This window comes from Cololabis saira, chromosome 15, assembly GCF_033807715.1.
Source record: "Cololabis saira isolate AMF1-May2022 chromosome 15, fColSai1.1, whole genome shotgun sequence".
Classification (NCBI taxonomy): Eukaryota; Metazoa; Chordata; class Actinopteri; order Beloniformes; family Belonidae; genus Cololabis; species Cololabis saira.
In genome coordinates this window covers 42,441,582-42,463,128 of record NC_084601.1, presented here as the reverse complement: position 1 = coordinate 42,463,128, position 21,547 = coordinate 42,441,582, and the positions used below count along the sequence as shown (strand labels likewise).

The 21,547-nt window shown below is 42.9% G+C and overlaps 1 protein-coding gene across 2 annotated transcripts; it reads right to left on the bottom strand.

Annotated features, from left to right (window-relative positions):
- Positions 1 to 904: 904 nt before the first annotated feature.
- On the bottom strand, positions 905 to 20,400 carry LOC133460782 (uncharacterized). 2 transcript variants are annotated; one of them, XM_061741557.1, is made up of 5 exons: positions 20,155 to 20,400; positions 18,565 to 18,858; positions 18,311 to 18,442; positions 17,760 to 17,785; positions 905 to 1,100 (listed from the first exon to the last, which is right to left on the bottom strand). In XM_061741557.1, exons 1-5 carry the CDS (start codon positions 20,282 to 20,284, stop codon positions 1,014 to 1,016), a joined length of 669 nt encoding a protein of 222 aa, XP_061597541.1. In that variant the 5' UTR covers positions 20,285 to 20,400; the 3' UTR covers positions 905 to 1,013. The 2 variants fall into 2 exon arrangements, with proteins under 2 accessions (XP_061597541.1, XP_061597542.1); XM_061741558.1 differs by lacking the exon at positions 905 to 1,100 and adding an exon at positions 10,506 to 10,774.
- Positions 20,401 to 21,547: the final 1,147 nt, after the last annotated feature.

The following is a 21,547-nucleotide window of genomic DNA, read 5'->3' as shown; positions in this document are numbered from 1 at the left end:
GCCGGCATTTCCGAGGGGCCGCACGGCACAGAAAGTGACTGACACCGAGGAAATTGGGACTGGCACAGCTGAATTAGCGGAGCTCTTTAATGCAGAAACCGAGGATGAGGACTTTGAAGGGTTTGATTAATGTAAAAATGAAATAAAGTACAATCAAACGAAGTTTTGCTCCCGCTCTATTTTTAAATAAGCACATTTGCGTAGTTGTGTGTGTGTGTGTTCTGCAGCGCACGTGTGTGTTTTGCCGCGCCCGTGTGTGCAGCTTCGTGTCTGTAGACTGCGCCTTTTGCGTAGGTGCGCCGTATGTGTGTTTTAAAACCAAAAATTACACACAAAACTGAGGGTGCGCCTTTTCACACGGTGCGCCGTATGGTCGTGAAAATACGGTAAGCTACTATCAGGTCTTGCAAATATCGCTGAGCTCAACCGTTTTGGGTTTTGTACGCAAGTAGTAAAATTCTGAATTTTACAGGTAGCCATTGGAGCGACGCTAACACTGGAGAGACGTGGTCTCTCCTGCTGATTCCTGTCAGTACTCGTGCTGCTGCATTCTGGATCAGCTGGAGGATATTCAGCAAATTACTTGGACATCCTGCTAATAACACATTACAGTAATCTACTCTAAAAGATAGAAACGCATTAATTAGTGTTTACATGTCACTCTGCAAGAGTTCCTAATCTTTGTGACATTATGGAAAATGCTATTTTACAAACGTGATTAATATATGCATGAGACTATCAGGAATAAAGACGTGAGAGATGATCCCAGTTTAGGAGATTTAATATATCGTTAGCATGCAAGTGGGTAAAACATACATCAGGCGCCTCGATGCAGGAGTGACACCGAGTAAAAGCTGCATGGTATTTCTGAAGATCACAAAATGATGAAGACTAAACACTAGGATTCTCATAAACAGCCCCGGTGACCCCAGAGCTGAGCTTTCAGAGACAAAACATGCGTCTGCTGCTCTGTACCCAGGCTAAGGCTAATGTTTCCATCACGCACAGCTGATTTATTGATCTGTGGATCGGACAGAAGCAGGCAGGTCTTCATCGTTGTCATAGTTCACCACATCATCATCATCTTCATCCCTGTTCACCTGTGGAAACATCCAACAGAGTTCATGGGTCATGAGACAACACTGCTCCTCCCTCCTTGTCTTGTGTCTCCCGTCTCTTGTGAGGCTGCTCTGCTGTTCCTGGTTAGGAGGTGTGTTATCGGGGCAACGGTTGACACACCTGAGCAGTTACCGGGGCAACGGCTGACACACCTGATATATACACACACACACACACACACACACACACACACACACACACACACACACACGTTGGGCCTCGCCCATATGCTCATGTGAACTCTGAACTTATAAATGTATGAACATTTTGTGAATGTGTATATTCAACTTTGAAACTGCTCAGCCGAAAATCGGCTGTAATGTGCCTCCTAAAATGGCCGCCTTGCCATGAACTACAACCCCCAGCATGCCTTGCGTGGGGGGGGCGGCACCTACAAGCGGCGCACATCCAATCGCAAACGAGGCACTGATGAAGTCACCGCAGCGCGCGTAGGATCAAAACCCTGCAGCTGCTCCTTTTTCGCTCTCTTCCCCACAACATCTCGTCCTGGAACAGCTGGATCTTTGGCTCCGGGCCAAGATCCCATCTTTCTCGCCCCCCCGGGCTGGGGGGAGGCAGGAGGCCCGCATCGGACGGGGCCCGCGGGGTCCGGCCGTTGAAGCGGCGGTCTCCGGGAGGCTTCGGCTCCCACTAAACTCTGTCCTGTTTAAGTTTTACAGATCCGAGCTCACGCCGCCCACGCTCCCGGCCATCAGATTGGGACACCGCTGCGACTGAAGCCCCCTTCCCCGCTCCGAGCCCCTGTCTGCTGATCGCGCAGGAATCGGGACGGTCTCCTGGTCGGACGGCCGGCGTCTCGCCCGGTTGTGAGCTTTCCCGGGGCCCGGACGGCCGCGCGTCGGCGACCGGCGAGCAGGGAAGCACGGCAAGGAATGACCGGTCCCCCACCGCGCCTAGGAATGCGCGAGAGCCTCCGTTGGTCCGGAAGCACGGCCCGGCACGAGGCGGCCCCGCCGCTGTCTAATCCGTTTCAGGGGAAGGGACGGAACGCGAGAGCAGTGCCGATCCTGGCTCCCAGGGGGCCCTAAGCAGGAATTCCCGCGGCGATTTGGGCCAATTTGGGCACGATTTGGACTGATTTTGGCCAGTGTTTTTGCAGGGTTTCTCTCACCTTAAAAACAGTTCAAATCCATATTCAGAGTAGGTAGACAAACACATCAGAATGAGGTAGAAACATTTATTGAATATTACACCAAAACACAAAAAATGTGGTGCAAATCTTTCTCAGCAAACTTTCTTTTTTTTTTTTTCTTTCTTTTTTTTTTTTTATTGCTTCTGGGGAGGTTCCTGGAACAACATATTCTGAGATTGGAGTATGTGGCCAAATACAGATATATGTAATACTGAGGCTCTCGGTCATAGTTTGAGAACCACTGACACTGACATAAATAATAAACTGTTAATAAGCCTACAGGCTGACTGAACATAGCTCTTAAAATAAAGTAGTAACAGTAAACAAATACAAATAAAATAACACAGCTCCGAAACATGAAATTAGCTTTTTCAGCTACAAAAATTGTAAACACAAGCCTAAAGGCTATGAATGTCTCAGGACAGTAGAGTATATCTATCTCTCTCTCTATATATTATTATGATTATAAAGAATAATTTAAAATCAAACTGAATATGTAAACTGCATTTGCTGATTAACTAAATGTTTCTGTATGTGAAACTAAGGTGCATTCTTCTGTCTTTTCACTGAAAGTACCATGCTGTAACAGGCACGAGATAAGAGAGGCCCCCGGCAATAAACTAAGGGGGGCCCCAAGCCACCCCCTTTCTCAAGTGTAATAAAACTTTCTCAGGAGAGAGACCGGCAGATCTGGCGGGACGTTTGAGAAGCAGGCTACAGGAGCGCTGCTCTGCTCTGCCGATCTCCCTCATGAGGCCTTCTTTAATTCTATCCCAGTCTGTTGTCTTTATTTACCTTTTCCAGCTCAATTAAAGAACCCGGCGTGATGAATTTGATCACAACAATTTGGGGGCGTCGTCCGGGATTGAGAAACAGGAAAGAGGTAATTATGAAAAAAAAACAAAAAACAGCTGGTTGCGGAAAAAGGCGAGGACACGGCCCGCGCGGCAAATTCAGGGTAAGCAGACCGTTTATCTGCATTGGATATACTCAAATCAAGACCGTGTCCAAAGTCTTAAGTAAACACCCAGCTGCTGAATTTAATAACTGCTAAATTTAAGGAATGATAACTGCTGAATTAAGAATTGCTAAATTTAAGGAATGACAACTGCTAAATTTAATGAAAAAAGGACAAAAAACTGGAATAGAAGTTAAGAGGAATATTTGTTAAGGGTTTAAGTCCCAGGATGTTATTAGAAAGGGTTTATTAACGGTTAGAGTCCGAGGATGTCGGGGTTAGGCCCTTTAGAGGGACAGGATTATGGGAGAATCCTGTTACCGTAGACATTCTGAAGTCTCGGGCGTGGCTGCCCCCCCGTGACGTCGACGGGCGCACGTATTTTTGCTGGGTTAGAGTCCCGGGATTGAGACCACCCAAATTCTAAGAAGCTGCCAAAGAAACTTAAAAAAAAAAAAAAGTTGATGGTATGCATTGAGGATGGAATAGGATTTTGGAAACTGTAGAGATGTTTTAAAATGCCCAAGAAACTTTAAATGTTGAGGGAATTTGGCTTTGTGAAGATATTATAAGATCTAAGTTGACATGAGCCTGAAAAATAGAAATATAGATGGTAAGATTGTGAATTATATGTAAAAAATTCACCAGAAACTGCTGGCCTGGCTATGAGAAAGGAGGGGCTGCGCTTGTGGGTGAAGCGCCTGCATTTATGTGTGTGTGTGTGTGTGTGTGTGTGTGTGAGACAGAGACTGCGTGTGTATGTGTGTGTGTGTGTGTGTATGTGAGAGACAGAGATAGGGTGTAAGTGTGTGTGTGTGAGAGATAATGTGTGTGTGTGCCTTTGTGCATTGTACGTTATGTTCATGACATTTTGTGAACAGTTGAAATATATTCTGTCATTTTAAGAGAAAGAAAAGTATGATTTAATTGACTTCGTAGTTGGTTTTAAAATGGGGAAAAAGGTAAAAGAGAGATTTTGGAAGTTGCAGGTTCAGATGCCATGGTCGTAAAAGTCCTCTGTCAGATCATGACCTGCTTTGATCGTTAGCAGATTTTATGGTGCTTGGAGATGCAGAGAAGCAGAGATGCAGCCTGTTGCTCCGATGGAAGGAGGAGGGGCTGTTTGGGTCTTTCGGCAGCACAGATAACCAGTAAAGCTTTAAAAAAGCTAGAGATTATGTTGATAATAATCTTATTTAGGGGTTGAATAGGTGACAAATTTTAGAATATATTTGGATATTATAAGATAAAAAGTTAAGAAGTAAAAGGTTTAAATTCATATGAGCCTCTCTCTGTTGACTTGGTTAAAATAATATGAACAATGAGCTTCTTTAAATGATACATTCTGTGTCTATAAAGGAGACTTTTTATCTGTTAAAAATACATGAGCTTCAGCTTCTCTGTTGACATTTTTTAAGATAACATTAACAATGAGCTTCTTTAAATGATGCATTCTGTGTCTAATAAAGAAGACTTTTTATTTGATAAAGCATATATGAACTTCGAGAGAGGACTTTTTGGGAGTTTGTTTGTTTAGGTTAAGAATGTTTGTCTGTGTACTGGAGCGCCCCCCCCGTCTTAGTTGATATAAAGTGTTGATGAATACAGATTTTAGAATCTGTGATAGTAGGGACATTGTAATTTCTGTCTGTAATTTGTATAGTTGAGGTTACTGTCATTTTTGGGAAGGAGAAGTGCTTTTGCAATTTTTATTTTATTTAGGAAAAGGACCAGATTGAAATGATAAATTACAGATATGCGTTAGAGGTTTTACAATGTTATTTAGGACTTTTCTATGGTTATTAATATTAGGACAGTCAGTGGATAATTTACTTTTACATTTTTTGAACAGGGTTTGTCGCTTTCTGTTTACTGTAACTGTTGCTGAGAGAGGAAAAATATATAAAGATTATTTTCTTTTTACAAACATTGGTTAGTTCTCCATTAGCGAACCAAGGATTTTTTAAATAAATTCGGATTAATTTGAACAAGAAAAGAGGAGATTGGGAATTTAGAAGGAGTGAAAACTGAAACGCCACCTGGAACACAGGGAGGGGGTCGAAAAAGATAACGAAGGAATGTAGGGGTACGGACAGACCAGACCATGTCGTAAACATGTTGGGTGAAACAGAAACAGAAAAAAAAAAGAGGGGAAACTTTCAGCGCCAGGCACGGGGTCAGTGGGCTGGGGTCAGCCCAACAGATACTGTTAGTAAATCAGCATTAAACACACACAAATTTTATGAACCACCTTGAGCACCCAACCTCCACTACCACATACCATAGAGGGATGGGTGGACAAGGAGGGGCCCGGGGGATTTGGCGAGGGGGTTGCCATAGAGACCCAGGAAAAGACACGCCCCACAAAGAGACAACAGGGGACTGGCTGCTTCGGAGAAAAAACAGACTTTACCATTCACATGCCCCCTCAGGATGAGGGTGGGGCGCAAACCCTGAGACATTTTTTTTTTCTCGTATCACCGCAAGCTCCTTGTGACCTGATGGGGACAGACCAACTGATCACTTGGGGGTGATGATTCAGTGTGGTCCGGATGGTTGGACGCTAACCTTTCTGGACGGAGGTACAAAACAATGCGTCGGTTATCCATCCAGCGGACATTGCATGTTATCTCCTCAGCCAGGTCTGGCTGCAGAAATACAGTATGTGGACTTTGTTTGAACCAGAAACATTGGTTACTCCTGGCCCGATATACGGTCTATCAACAGTGGCGCCCCTGAGTCACACCTGGTGTCCTTACGCTTGTTCCCCCAATCCTTTACATATCACATTATTTTACGATACACCTAATGGTAACATGATGCCTTGCACTCACATTATGACACGACTAAGGTGGTATGAAATTATTAAAAGGCTTGCCCTCATGTATCATTGGTTTTGCGTCTAGGACATTAAGCTAAGGATTTAATGCCTCCAAAGCAAAATTATAATTACCACCCAATAGTTGTACGACATGGTGAAACAACTAGGCGTTAGGATTTAGATTTTTCTGTAACAGATCACCAACAAGTGATCTTGTTTCAGAAAAGGGGGAGTAAGGTTGGTAATTATGTGACGTGTAAACACGACCCTACATGTATACAGCATGTAGCAGTTAAAGAAATTAATCAAAAGAAATTAAGAAAATGAAGCACCAAATATTTCGTACACACACGACGGACAGCACAGGGGGAAAAACACACAAGCGCATGCAAAGAATCGTTCGTGACGATAAAGTCAGGGAAGACTTAGTGAAAACACCATTTGACAAAGCGATTAATTTGTTTGTAGACGGATACGGTTTTAGATACTGGAACGAAGGGTTACAATTAGCATATGCGATAGTAAACGAGGAAGACGAAATATGGGTAACAGTAGATGCTAGAAGGAAAATAGGAATTAGAATCAGAATCAGAATCAGATTTATTAGTCAAGTTTGAATATTGCCCAAGGAATTTGGCTCCGGTTATTTCATTTTCCACTCGGATTTGAAAGTAGGAACAGTAAATAACAAATGTACGGTAAATAAAAGTGTGGCATGTATTAAAATATATACGATTAAAAAAGTGAAAGGTGTAACAGTATAGAGGTAGACATGGTAAAGACAGCTCGTAATAAGAAATATAAATAGTAAGTGGCCTTGAGATGGGAAACGGAGATTGGGATGAGTTGAGTTAAACCTGAGACCACCTGATATATTGTACAAGCATTATGGGAGTAGTTATTGTCTTTAAGGTAAAGAATACCAGAATGGGCAAACAGATGGCGATTAGGTAAATTAAATTCAGTCCAGGAATGGCACGAGTAATTTTTCTTTTTTTGTAAAAGGTCAAATTTTTTAGATAGCTGGGATAAGTATTACAGTAAATAATGGTACAGGAATTTAGATGTTGTCCAAACAAAGGTTTATAAAGAATAAGAAGAGCAGAGCGTGGAAGCAGGTGTCTCGCTTTGAAAAGCAGACCGGCATTTTTTAGATTCTTAGATATTTAGTTTTGCAAAAGTGATCTATGATGATGATTAGAGTTTAGACAGTCATCAATGAGGACTCCAAGGAACTCTGTAGTGTCTATTTCCTTTATTTCTTTATCATTTATTTTGATCTGAAAGGTCAGATTTTCCGTATCCTTTTGTTTCTTTATTGAAACTGAATGATATATAATTTGTTTATTAATATTAATAGAGGTTTTGTTCATTTTTGATCCAAATATCCACCTTAGAAAGCACATTGTTAAGGAGATTTTGAATTTCATGGATGTTGTTATGTGATACAAGAAGGGTTGTTTCATTGAGCATTCCTAGAAAACATGTCAGTGTTTAGCCCCGGAGGCAGATCATTGTCAACTTTATTCTGTACGAAGATATGTCTTTATGTAACATTCAACAGTGAACTATGGAGGAGTTTAATAAGAAGGAATATGTTTTTCAGTTATTGTAATAATTCATTTGATCATCAACCAGTATTTTGGGGCAAATATGCCGTAGTTTCATGAGAGTGAATGATTTTTACTTTTTGTTACGTAGAAATGTCACTTTTCTATAAAGGAAATGTTAATCGTGTGTACAATCCTGAGTACCCCCTCAACGCGTAAAGGATTTAACAGAGTAATTTTCATGTCTGGATTGTTGAAGTGGGTGTACATACAGTGCCCAGAGGGAAAGAAATCAGTAATGTTCATAAATAAGCAATTATTGCTCCACACCTATCTGTATGAAATTGTAGGATAATGTATTGAATCATCTGGAGTTGAGTATTGTGTAGTGGGTGACATCAGGAAGGCGTTTGGGAAACGCTGGATGGGACATGCGAATATGGAGACTAAATTGGCATAAATCTGTGCACAGACCAAAATGACATGGGTCAACGCGGGCCACGGACTGACCCGTACAAACTACAGACTGGACGACTTTTTCTAGGGCCGCAGAATGCGCCCTACTTGAAGGAGACTGACGAATAACAATTTGGTCAGAAAGCTCACTTCTCCGAACTGCAAAGTTTGGTATCTGCTTACTCCAAACAGGTCGGAGACGGACGGACGGACACGGACCTCACAGACAGAACCGGTTCCCCTGTGAGTCATCAAGAGACAGTGGTCGGAGCCAAGGTGGACAGGACCCAGAATGGACCTCCCACGTCATCCGACTCCACAGGAAAGGTGACACGTGGTGTCAACGATCGCAGTGGGCAACACTGGACCCCCCCCACGAAGATTAGGACCCCAGATCCGGCTGGATCTGGCACGGCAGCGTTCATAAGGCCTTAGCTCAAGAAAGGGGCAGAATAATCCCCTGAGCAGGGTCCACCGGGTGTTCAGAATAGTCTACCTCTGACCCTGAAGAGGAACAATAAAGAAGAAAGAAGATACATAGGGTGATCTCTGATTAGAGATCAAAAGGGGGAATATTATGATTATAAAGAATAATTTAAAATCAAACTGAATATGTAAACTGCATTTGCTGATTAACTAAATGTTTCTGTATGTGAAAGTAAGGTGCATTCTTCTGTCTTTTCACTGAAAGTACCATGCTGTAACAGGCACGAGATAAGAGAGGCCCCCGGCAATAAACTAAGGGGGGCCCCAAGCCACCCCCTTTCTCAAGTGTAATAAAACTTTCTCAGGAGAGAGACCGGCAGATCTGGCGGGACGTTTGAGAAGCAGGCTACAGGAGCGCTGCTCTGCTCTGCCGATCTCCCTCATGAGGCCTTCTTTAATTCTATCCCAGTCTGTTGTCTTTATTTACCTTTTCCAGCTCAATTAAAGAACCCGGCGTGATGAATTTGATCACAACAATATATATATTAAAAAACACTCACAGCTGTGTGAATAGCTAAACTTTGGTTCTCTATAGCATGCATGGACTTTTCTGCATCAGGGCCACACGATTCATGTGTAGAACATAAATGTTTACACTGGAAAGGTTTTTTCCTCAGTGTGGGTATGTTTTTGCCTCTTTAGGTCAGATGACTGAATGAATGAAAATGTTTACAGTGGAAAGGTTTTTCTTTTTCATGTCAGATGACTCATGACTGCATTAAACTCTAGTCACAACGTTTACAGTGGAAAGACTTTTCTTCAGTGTGGATAGTTCGGACACCAGTCTATCTGGAATGCCTGGAATAAATTGTGAAAAATGTCACAGTTAAGCAAATGCACACACATTTATATATACAATCCTAATTGTCTTAATCTGTTATTAATTAAAGTGTGAAAAACATTTGGATGTTTGAGTCAAAAACCCACCTCAAAATGTTGCTCTTCTGCACTTTCTGGAGGCAAAATCATCAATGAGGTCATCATAGGACAGACCGTTTCCCACTTCCTGATTTATGCTCATGATGGCCAGACCACTCAAACGTTCCTGTGACATGGTGGATCTCAGGTAGGTTTTGATTAGCTTTAATTTTGAGAAGCTCCTCTCTGCTGATGCTACGGTTACTGGTAGGGTGACTGCAATTCTTAGGGCTATCCAAAGGTTAGGATAAATATCATCCAGGTTTTTCTCACTGAGAAATGAAAGTAGCTGAAAGGCAGTCATGTCTTTTGATGGCAGATCTGCTAGATCCTGAATCTCTTGTGCGAGGTCCCGTCCACTGATGTCACAGTCATCTTGAAAGCTTAGGGACTTTTCAAGTTCCATGCAGTGGGCCTTTAAAGATTCACTGGACATCTCAGAGGCAGCTGTGAAGTTCAGCAGCACCCCATATTTGTCTCTCACCTGGTTGAGTGTTTCAAATCTCTCACCCATGGATGTCACAGCAGAGTCGACCACCTTGTTGAAGAAGTTGACTTCCAGTTTTTTCAGTGCATCAGTGAATGGTTCATCAGGAGCCTCATAGCTGAAATGCCTCTTGGTGCTTTTTAGTCGCTTCGCTTTCAGCACAGCGGCAACATTAATTTCTTCACAAAGATCTTTGGCTGTCGTCTGGGCGCCAGTGAATCCGTTTTGCCGGTATGCAGAGAGGGAAGCCTTTGCTTTTGAAATTGAACTCATTGCCACATCGAGCTGCATCGAGGCTTTCTGGAGATGCTTGTTCACAGTGTGTGTCATGAACAGTATGTCATACCATACGACACAGCAAATCAAGAAACGGTAGGACCCAACTTCTTCTGCAAGGGCTTGTGCCTCGATCTTGGCTGCAGAATCACTGGTGGTCTCTCTGGCTTCCAGTAACGCCTCTCGGACCTCAGAAGCCTGATACCTGACTGCCTCCACACTTTTGATCCTACTCTCCCACCTGGTGTCACTCCAAGACTTCACAGTTATCTTCACATGTTTCTTCAAAACACTCCATCTTTGTGTGCCAGCTGCAAAGAAGGTGAAGATCTTTTGCAGGTACCCAAAGAAACCATTTGCATCTTCTGAAGATTTGGCAGCATCTGCAATTACAAGGTTTAGTGTATGTGCTCCACAAGGCACAAATACAGCTCTGGGGTTGATTCGGAGCAGTCTGGCTTGTACTCCTTGGTGCCTGCCCTTCATGTTAGCTCCATTGTCATAGGACTGGCCTCTGCAATCTGCAAAAGGAATCTTCAGCTCCTCCAGTCTGTTTAGGATGACATCAGAGAGATTCAAGCCTGTGGTTTCCACTACATTCACAAAGCCGAGGAAGTGCTCCTTGATCTGTCTTTTCCTCTTTTTCCTTTTTTTCAGGAATGCTGACAATTCTCAGAATAATAGACATCTGCTCCTGGTGGCTAATGTCTGGTGTACAGTCCAAGATAATGGAGAAGTATTTTGATTGTCTTATTTGAGCCACAATTGTTTCCAGTATTTTCCCATTCACAATCTGGATGAGCTCATTTTGTGTTCTGCACCCAAGGTAATGATTGTGCGTCTTTCCATCTTTAATTTTGCCCAGATGGGTTTGTAGAACAGGGTCAACTGCTGCCATTAACTCAACCTCTTTCAAAAAGTTTCCATTATCTGGCTGGTATAATGGTTGTGATGAACCCCTGAATGCAATGTTTCTTTGGGCCAGAGACTGGGTGATAAGTAGTAACCTTTTAAGGACATCTCGCCATCTCTTTCTTTCAGCCTCCAGAAGTGTTATTTGAATATGGTCAAGTGTCTTTCCCTGACGTAGGCGTATATCAAGTTCTCTCCACTTGATCATGTTATTTGTGTGCTCAGAACTTCCCTCATGGCTTTGTAGAACAGAATTTATGCTTGACCAGTCATTCACACCCCGATTTATTATGTTGTAGTCTTTTGTAGAAAAGAGCTTACAGCAAAAGCAATACACTGCATTGTTTATAGTGGAGTATGAAAGCCAACACCGAGTCACTTGTTCCCCATTTGCCAGTCGTCGCTTTAATAAGCCTGTATGAAATGCTCTTTTTGGCTCTTTTTGGTCTCTGGGGTAAGTAAAATCTGGTCCTGGATTGATTGGACCTCTGCGCACTAATTCAGTCCTAATAGCGTCTGTTAAGACTGGGGGCCAATCTGCTGGGTCAGTTGATGGCGTGACAACTGGATCTGAGGCAGTGGCCGTGGATGCCTCTGTGGCATTTCCCTCTGCCTCTTCTGCAACACTAATATCTGACTCAGAGTCAGGACTGCTGTCATGTGATGCATACTGTATAGACTCTGCCTCTTCACTCACAGGCTCTACATCCTCTCTCAGATCAGGGTCTGTGCCTCCCTCTGTCTCTGCAACACTAATATCTGACTCAGAGTCAGGACTGCTGTCATCTGATGCATGCTGTACAGACTGTGCCTCTTCTTCACTCACATGCTCTGCCTCACCATCACTCACATCTGACTCACTTGTATCTGGCTGTGGCTGTTTTGTGGCTTTAGTCACAAACTTAAGCATAGCTCCTGGAAATTATAGATACAAAAAGAGAGCGACAAACAAACAATAAGATAACTGAACTGTTAAAAGGAACCCTGGCTATTAAGACATGTAGTCCCTAATTAGCCACAATTGTTCTCTTATACTCTTATATGTTGTTAGAAACACATAAAATAATCTAATTGCTTTAAAAATCTACAATGTTTATCACATATGTTGACCTGCGGGAGGCGCCATGTTTTACTTGCGCAATGCATTCTGGGGGCGATGACGTACAACGGTGGCTCTGGGAAGATAAGCCGCGATTAGTTTAACTGGGACAGGTATCTAAAACATAGATGAGCAGCTCTCTCCCGGCCGTGGAGGCTGACGAGGGAGCCCATAAGACGTCTCGGTTCAGGCAAACTGGATCAAAGTTCTGTGATGCACGGGAGATCTGCAAAAATGATCAAAGTCGTGCGCATCTTACCAGTGCATTAGGCTACGGCGTCAACGGCGTAGGCTCCTGCGTAGACGGCGTAACCGCAGGAGCCTACGTAGCCGTAGTCGGCGTAGCCGTGGCTCTATGAGCCTGCAGCGCTACGCCATCCGCTCCGCTCTCCGCTCTCACCGGGATGGAGCAGCGGTGGGGAGGATGCAGGTTTGGGTGTGCATAGCCCACCCCTCTCCCCCCTAAAACCGGCCTCGGTGCTGGGTCCACCGTTTGATGACAGACCAGAGGCTGAGGGGACTGGCCCGGGACTTTGACGAAACGGGAGGCGCAGACTTTGCGTCAAATAGGCAAGAACATCTTTATTTAATTTAATGACACCAGATCTGGCTGGGGTTTTTATTGTAGCATCGGTTATCTGCTAGTTGAAACGTGTGGTCGGTTAGTCTATCTGAGTTTTATGGTGTTTTTATAGTTCATGCTTTATGGTGCGGTACTTTTTTTTTATTTTATTTTACTTGTTTGTAGGTGCGCCGTCACCTTAATGTTTAGCTGTGTTTTGATCTGTGTTTCTGGTGCGCCGTCACCTGTTTAGCTGTGTTTTCATATGTTTCTGGGTGTAAAACAGTGTACGGGGGCTAGCAGGAGCCACCGTCTGACGTCACTACACAGAATGTAAACAACAATGGCGACCTACGAGTTAAATTATATTTTCACACACACACACACACACACACACACACACACACACACACACACACACTTGGCATAGTAACAGAATGCAAGCTAATTTTATGCAAATTTGAAATGTATAATATAATAAATAATAATATATAATATTGTTATATATATATATTATATTATTATATATTAGCTAGGTTAATCCAAGTATAAAAATATCCGTCTAGGATAAAAACTGTATATGGCCCACTGGGATAGGTACCCCAAGGCTCTGGTCATACTCATACAGATACAACAAAGTTACAGCAAAACGACAAAAAATCATGCTGTAGATTGTGCATGATTTTCTTGTGTACAACACTGTGGCAAGTTCACCACAACAATGGGGAATTCCACCCATTTTCATTCATACCTCCATGGTGTCCCCCCACAGATTGGAGGTATGTCACTGTTTTATTATTATTTCCACAATTCAACTTCCAAAGTTCCACACCACCACACAACATCATTCTCTAAGCCAATATCTACCGTATCTTAATTACATGATGACATAGTAAAATATAAAAAAATGGTGGAATTCCTCTTTAAAAACAAAAACACTGTCTGCAACAGTGCAAGTTGCATGGAAGTCACGTTGGCTGGTTACCTGACTGTTGTTGACGCAGCTCATCATTCCGTTGCTTCTTTTTCTTTTTTTCGCACCCTGAAGGATATATCCTTTTCATTTTGCAGTCTGCAGTGTTGGTGTTACTGTTACTACTGTAACTCTGAACTGGTTTTTCTTTTTAGCGCCGGCTCAGTCGCCGGCTCGTAAACGTAAACAAACAGCTGCTGGCTGCTGCACCGTGCACGTGAGATTGAACGTCAAGTTACGTTTTTGGATTCACAATGCACCACTGCGCAAATACCGTAGCAGCAGCTGTGGCGAGGGTTCTGTCTGTAGTACTCAGATAGTGGGAGGATCCTATAGTACGTTCTTTGCCTAAACTCCGCAAATTCGCTCAGGCAATTGGGGGCCCCTGGCCGTCGGGGGCCTTACGCAATGTGCGTACTCTGCGTATAGGAAGGGGCGGGGCTGCGCGAGAGCCTGACTGGGAAGTTCCCCAGCAGGACCGCGACCCGCAGTCGACAAAGCCCGCAGGCACCCGATCCGGATCCCGAGGAGACATGAGCTCATGAGCCCCGGTGATCAGTAGGACTTAAGAGCGGTTCAGAACTGTGTGAAGTCGTGATCCCTAGTTATCAGTAAATTGGAGCGTTTCAGAGCTAAATCTGTGTTCCGAACTGAGATTACTGCATACGCCATCATCATTATTATCATTATTTGGTAGTCGTTGTTTTCTGCCGTAGGCACGTTTTAAATGCTGCGTTCACCATCCGGTCCGATTGCACGTGGCCCAGAGGGCGCGTCCATGCTTAAATACCACAGAGTCCTGCCATCTTTAAACACTGCAGCCATCTTTGTGCAGCCACAATGTTTTAAACCGTAGATGTTCGTTGATATCATCTTTATTATTGCTTTGATTTCTTTTTCATTCCATGCATTTAAGTTCCATTTCATTTTTATTGATTGTTGTTTTTCTTAATTAATGGTTTTATAATAATGTAGTGTGCCATCAGGATTTATTTGGGTATTTATTTACATCTGCTTTGATACCCGTATGTAAATAAATTCTGATTGATTTTTAATGAGTGGTTGCTGTTGTTTCATGCAATTTGGTCACATTCTGATTGTTTGAGCAGAGCCAGTGCTCGAATCTCACCCTTCAATTATATTATACTATACTTAAACCTTAATCATCTGAGACTGATTTTCTGCTGTTAAGTTATCATTTTTCCCTGGATTAAGGCCCCGGGGTGGTGCCCCATGCGAGAATTATTATCATTTTCCATCCATCCATCCATCCATCCATTATCTTACCCGCTTTATCCCTTGCGGGGTCACGGGGGTCTGCTGGAGCCTATCCCAGCTCATTTTAGGTGAGAGGCAGGGGTTACACCCTGGACAGGTCACCAGTCCATCACAGGGCCACATATAGACACACTAGACAGACATTATTATCATTTTGATAATTCAATTTGATAAATAGTCGACTTTATTAATTATTACTAATTATTAATAAAATTATTAATAGCCTTCGATAACTAATCAGCTTAGCTACCTGTGTGGCACAACACACACACACACATATATATATATATATATATATATATATATATGTGCCCCTGTGAACTCTGAGTTTATGAATGATTATGTATTCATGATTGGGTGAACATTTTCAGAACAGTAAAGGCCGAAAGCTATAGTCAGTTTTATGACCCCCTGCTGCCAACTTCTGGTCATCTCGGCCCGGCCCGAGATAGCAAGTTTATGACCCCTAGAGGGGGGGGTCAAAACAGATCCAAGCAAGGAAAGTTTCTGCCAGGGAAACAGACTCCCTGGGGATTTACGACACCCCCTGGGGGGGAGCCGGATGCAGCGGAGCCCGAAAACCAGACCTCAAAATGGTACGGCTTCTTTGAATTCCCCTTTTCGGCTTCAATGTGCCTCTTTGAACAGGCCGCCGTTGCCTGAACTACAACCCCCAGCATGCCTTGCATGGGGGGGGGTGGTGCCTACAAGCGGCGCGCATCCAATCGCAATGAGGCACCGATGACGTCACCGCAGCGCGCGTAGGATCAAAACCCCTGCCGCTGCTCCTTTTTCTTTCTCTTCTCAACTTCATCTCGTCCTGGAACAGCTGGATCTTTTTGGCTCTGGGCCAAAGATCCCACCTCTCTCTCCCCCCGGGCTGGGGGGAGGCAGGAGGCCCGCACCGGACCGGGCCCTGCGGGGTCTGGCCATTGAAGCCGCGGTCCCCCGGGAGGCTCCGATTTCTCACTAAACTCTGTTCCTCTTTAAGTTTCTGCAGATCTGAGCTTCGGATGCCCACGAGCTCCCGGCATCAGATCGGGACACAGCTGCGACTGATCGCTCCGACTGAACCCCCCCTCCCCGCTCCGAGCCCCTGTCTGCTGACCGCGCAGGGATCGGGGACGGACGGCCGGCGTCTCGCCCGGCGTGAGCTCTCCCGGGGCCCGGACGGCCGCGCGTCGGCGACCGGCGCAGAGAGGGAAGCACGGCAAGGAGAGACCGGTCCCCCCGCCGCGCCTAGGAATGCGTGTGAGCCTCCGTTTTGGCCCGGAACCATGGCCCGGCACGAGGCGGCCCCGCCACTGTCTAATCCGTTTCAGGGGAAGGGACGGCCCAGTCGACAAACCCGCAGGCACCCGATCCGGTTCCGAGAGGAAGCGTGAGCCCATGAGCAGCAGATCAGTAGGACTAAGAACGGTTCAGAACTGTGTGAAGTCGGGATCTCTGTTTATCAGTAACTTAAGAACGTTTTCAGAGCTAAATCTGTGTTCAGAGCTGAGATTAGATAGATAGATAGATAGATAGATAGATAGATAGATAGATAGATAGATAGATAGATAGATAGATAGATAGATAGATAGATAGATAGATAGATAGATAGATAGATAGATAGATAGATAGATAGATAGATAGATAGATAGATAGATAGATAGATAGATAGATAGAACTTTATTCATCCCCAGAGGGAAATTCAACCGTCCAGCAGCTCATCAAAACGTAAACATAAAAAATCAACCACACAATAAAAACACATTCATAATATTAAAATAAATATGAAATATAAGATTTTTAAAACAAATATCAAGTAAAGTGCAAACTAAAATATAGTCCAGTTGTGGCAGAGGTGAGTGTGTGAGACTGAGTTCAGGAAGAGTTAAACAGTCTTATTACATCATCATTGTTATCATTATCATGTTTGATTATTTGGTAGTCGTTGTTTTCTGCCGTAGGCACGTTTTAAATGCTGCGTTCGCCATCCGGTCCGATTGCACGTGGCCCAGAGGGCGCGTCCATGCTTAAATACCACAGGAGCCCGGCTCCTCTAAACACTGCAATATTTTAAACTGTACATGTTCGTGATATCATTTTTATTATTGCTTGATTTCTTTTTTTTTCATTCCATGCATTTAACTTCCATTTCATTTTATTTATTGTTGTTTTTCTAGTTAGGTAATGGTTTTGTAATAAGGTAGTTTTGCCATCGGGATTTATTGGGTATTTATTTACCATCTTTTGATACCTGTATGTGAATAAATCCTGATTGATTTTTTTTAATGAGTGGTTGTTGTTATTTCATGCAAGATTTGGTCACAAATTGATTTGTTTAAGCAGAGCCTAGTGTTCGGATATCACGCCTTCCCTGTTATTCTGTAAGATATAGTAAGATTTGCTGTTCTGCAGGATAATTCAAATCATAATGAGACTGATTTTCTGCTGTTTAGTTATCACAAATTCCACCGGAGTAAGGCCCCGGCGGTGGTGCCCCGAGGATTTTATTTATCATATTGATAATACGATTTGATAAATAGTCAACTTTATTAATTATTAATAATATTCATTTATAGCCTTGGATAACTAATCAGCCAAGCTACCCTGAGTTGCACAACAATATATATATATATATATATATATATATATATATATATATATATATATATATATATATATATATATATATATATATATCAAATATTAGTGAAGATACTCACATTCTGCTGCATTGGCAACTGAACACCTGGAACAAAGAATGTTGACAAGATAACACATTTATTATCTTTATTATCTCATCATTATTAATAATAATATAACTTCTGATTAACTTGTTCATTAATAATTGTGTTGTGTTGCACCAATCCCAAATTCCTCGTGTGAAAACTTGGCAATAAACCCTTTTCTGATTCTGATTCTGATAAGTCTCTTATGTTACATTTCCAGTGATGCTGGAGGGAAGAAATAGTTTCTACTTCCTCTTTTCTCTACATGTGCAGCTTTGACGTCTTCTCTTCAAGTCTAGTTCAGATCATTTTATCCTGCAGTCGTTCTTTCAAAACCAGCAGTTGAAATCCAACATCTCAGACTCTCACTGACTCTCAGATCCAAAGGACGTCGCCCACCAGTCTCCCGCCATTTTCACAAACAATAACATCCTAAACTGCTTTATTCCAGTTTGAGAAAATGCTGTTTGTTGATTTTGTTTCAGAGTTTAACTCAATCTAACTTCAGAAACTAAATAACAGCCTGACAGGCAGGTCAAACACACCTGTTTGATTTTTGGGATTGTTCCTTTTAACTTTCATCCTGTAAATGATAAACATCACGATGCTGACCAGAACCACCATCAGCCCCCTGACCACCCATCCAATAATCAATCCGGTATTGATCAGACTGGAATCTGGAATCAAATGATTCAACAAAATGGTCAGAAAGTCAATATTAACACTTTAACTGGTTAAAAGTGTAAAGTCTGAATGATGACATCCAGTTTTTATTATCTTCATGATTTCAGGGTCTTACCTGTAAAGTCCAGCGTGTATTCAGCATCTATCTCCACTCTGTCTCCTTCAACAACCTGGCAGGTGAATCTTCTCTTGGAGCCTCTCTGATGTTTCACCATCAGATCAGAAACACAGTTGTTCTGTCCTCCAGACACAAACCCATCCCCTTCACCAAGCAGCACACTTCCTGTCTCATCCACCCAGATGATGCTGTTCTGCTCACAGGGACCGAAGTAACTGTTTCTCAACAGAGAACAGCGTAATGTCACATCTCCATCCCTTCCTGGATCCACATCTGGTGGAGATGAAGAGACTGGAAGGAGACAGAAAATTGTTATTTCAGCCACTTGAATACGAGAAACTCCTAATTTTACTGATCCACTTTTACTGAGTGATTCTCTGACGGAAACATCAAATATTTCAACGTGTAAATAAACGTCAGGTGTTTGTGGTCCAGTTCCTCTGAGAGGATCCATCATGTTGAGGATGATCCCAATTTAAAATTGTATTACTTGCATATAAAGCCCAAAACGGCTTAGCTCCGCATTATTTGAAAGACCTGATAGTGCCTTATGTTCCTGGCAGAGCTCTCTGTTCTCGGAGTTCAGGTTTACTCGTAGTTCCTAGAGTATCTAAATGTAGATTTGGAGGGCGGGCGTTCTGCTATCAGGCACCATTACTATGGAACCAACTTCCAATCTGGGTTAAGGAGGCTGACACCACCTCCACCTTTAAAACTAAACTTAAAACATTCTGTTTAGTAAAGCCTATAGTTAGTGTTTAGTAAACCTCTAGCTGGTGTTGGTAAATCTCTAGGTAGTGTAAACTCTAGTGTGTTAGAGTCAGTAGTCATAGTTGCAGCTATAGAACAAGACTATAATAGTTAGTCTCAAATATAGCTTGGTGGTAGATATGCTGCTATAGGCCTATGCTGCAGGGGGCACCGACATGATCCACTGGGCGGTGCCTCTCACCCTTCTTCTCCTCTCCTTTTCCCTTCCTCTCTTCTCCATTACCATTTTATTTATTATAAATATCTCATAGCTATCATTTTTGTCCATCGTTCCTGTAGTTTCTTGTGCCGGCCCCCCTTTTCTCTCTTTTGTGCATGTTTGCAGGCCGGAGCCTCGGGAGCTGCGTTCTGGCCTGCGGCCCCACCCCCCCCCCCCCCCCCATCCCCGGCCATCCCGTTGCTGCTTCCACCTGCCTGCTGTGCTGTTGCCGTCCCTGACCCCCCAGTCTGGCCCTCGGCAGGAGGGTCCCCCCTTATGAGCCTGGTCCTGCTCAAGGTTTCTTCCCTCCTAAAGGGGAGTTTTTCTTGCCACTGTTTGGCTTAAGGCTTTTCTCCCACTAGGGGAGTTTTTACCTACCATTGTTAATGTAATAACTGCTCGGGGGTTTATGTTCATGTTCTGCATCTCTGGAAAGCGTCTAGACACAACATCTGTTATATTAGATGCTATATAAATAAAATTGAATTGAATTGAATCCCTAACAGACCAGACGTTCATGTCGCTGACAAATCCACACAAGCTTTTCACAGCGTTTCACTCAGAGTTGATGAGGATTCAAACTGACAGTGTGGATGTTATTAAGTCAAAACACTCACCTGTTAAAACAATCAGATACACAGATGCTTGGGAGTAACCACGATCATTTTTAATCCCACGGATGTAATAACCAGCATCTTCAGCAGTGATGTTGTTGATGATCAGAGAGCAGTTTCTGCTCAAACTCATCCTGTCAGCTCCAGGTGACGTCTTCACAGTATTTCCATTTTGAACCTTGATGTCTTCCTCTGGATTTTGAATCTTGTAATAAATCCAGTCAACATTAGAACATGGGTAATATGAAGAATCAATGTTAGATGGTAAAACGACGTCATCTCCAGCTCTGTGATGGAGAACGATGTCACCACTGATTCCTGCTGCAGAGAAAAACACTTCACACATCAACCTGACCCAAGAAACATATTTAACCTACATATGTTTGTCAGCACAGAGAAGAAACTTCAACACATACAATTTCTGGTGAAACATTCAGAGTTATGTAACGTTCTCTTTAACTGGTGTTATTGTAACAGAGATGAGTTTTATTAAAGAAAACACATTTAGTGAAACAGCAACGTTCAACGGTACACGAAAACTTCAGAGTGGTTTTTACAGTCTTTTTAAATCAAATTAAACCCTAAAACATGAGTCAGAGTTGATCTTTACCTTCAAAGTGAAGCAGTAAAGTGATGAAGAGCTGCAGTCGTGGCGTCATTCTGTCTGCTGGATGAAATGATGCTTCTCTCTGCTGCAGGTCTGTATGTGATGATGGAACTTCCTGTTTCTGGGTGACTTAACCACTAAAACCATCTTCAAAGTATCCCCTCCGCCCCTGACGTGTCTTTGTTCGCTGGAATACGTGACAACGAGCCAAAGTTACAGGAAACAACCCGGAATTGTTTAAAAGTGAACATGCAAAGATGTTTCTGTTGAATATTTACTTTCTTACACTTCAGTTGACCCTGAAGGTGGATTTGTTGTAGAAGAGTGATAGATTTGGTTTCCAATAAAATAATAATAATTTAAAAAAAGAGCAAAACTTTCTTGTTTGAACGAACTGAAATCAGTGACCTGAGGGCGTGAACGTGGTTCTCCAACAACGACCCGGTCCTTCACTGAAAAACTTAAACTTAACCACATGTTCTGGTGGTTTTCTCTGCTGCAGGTGTGTGATGCTGTTATTTCCTCTTTGTGGGTCACAAAAGACTAAAACTGTCTTTGGAAAAACACAGAAACAAATTAAATGTCTGCAAAAGCAGCATTTAAAAGATCCTTGTTTTTAAGTCTAATTGTATTAGACTGAACATTCAGTTTTTGTCTTTTCTTTGTTGCAGTTCAACTTAAAATATGTTCTTGTTGTTTCTGAGAGGTCATTGTTCACCTGGGAAACAAAACATGTACCTTTTCATGTTTGTCCTGTTAGAGGTTTATTTAAATATGAACTTGTATTTC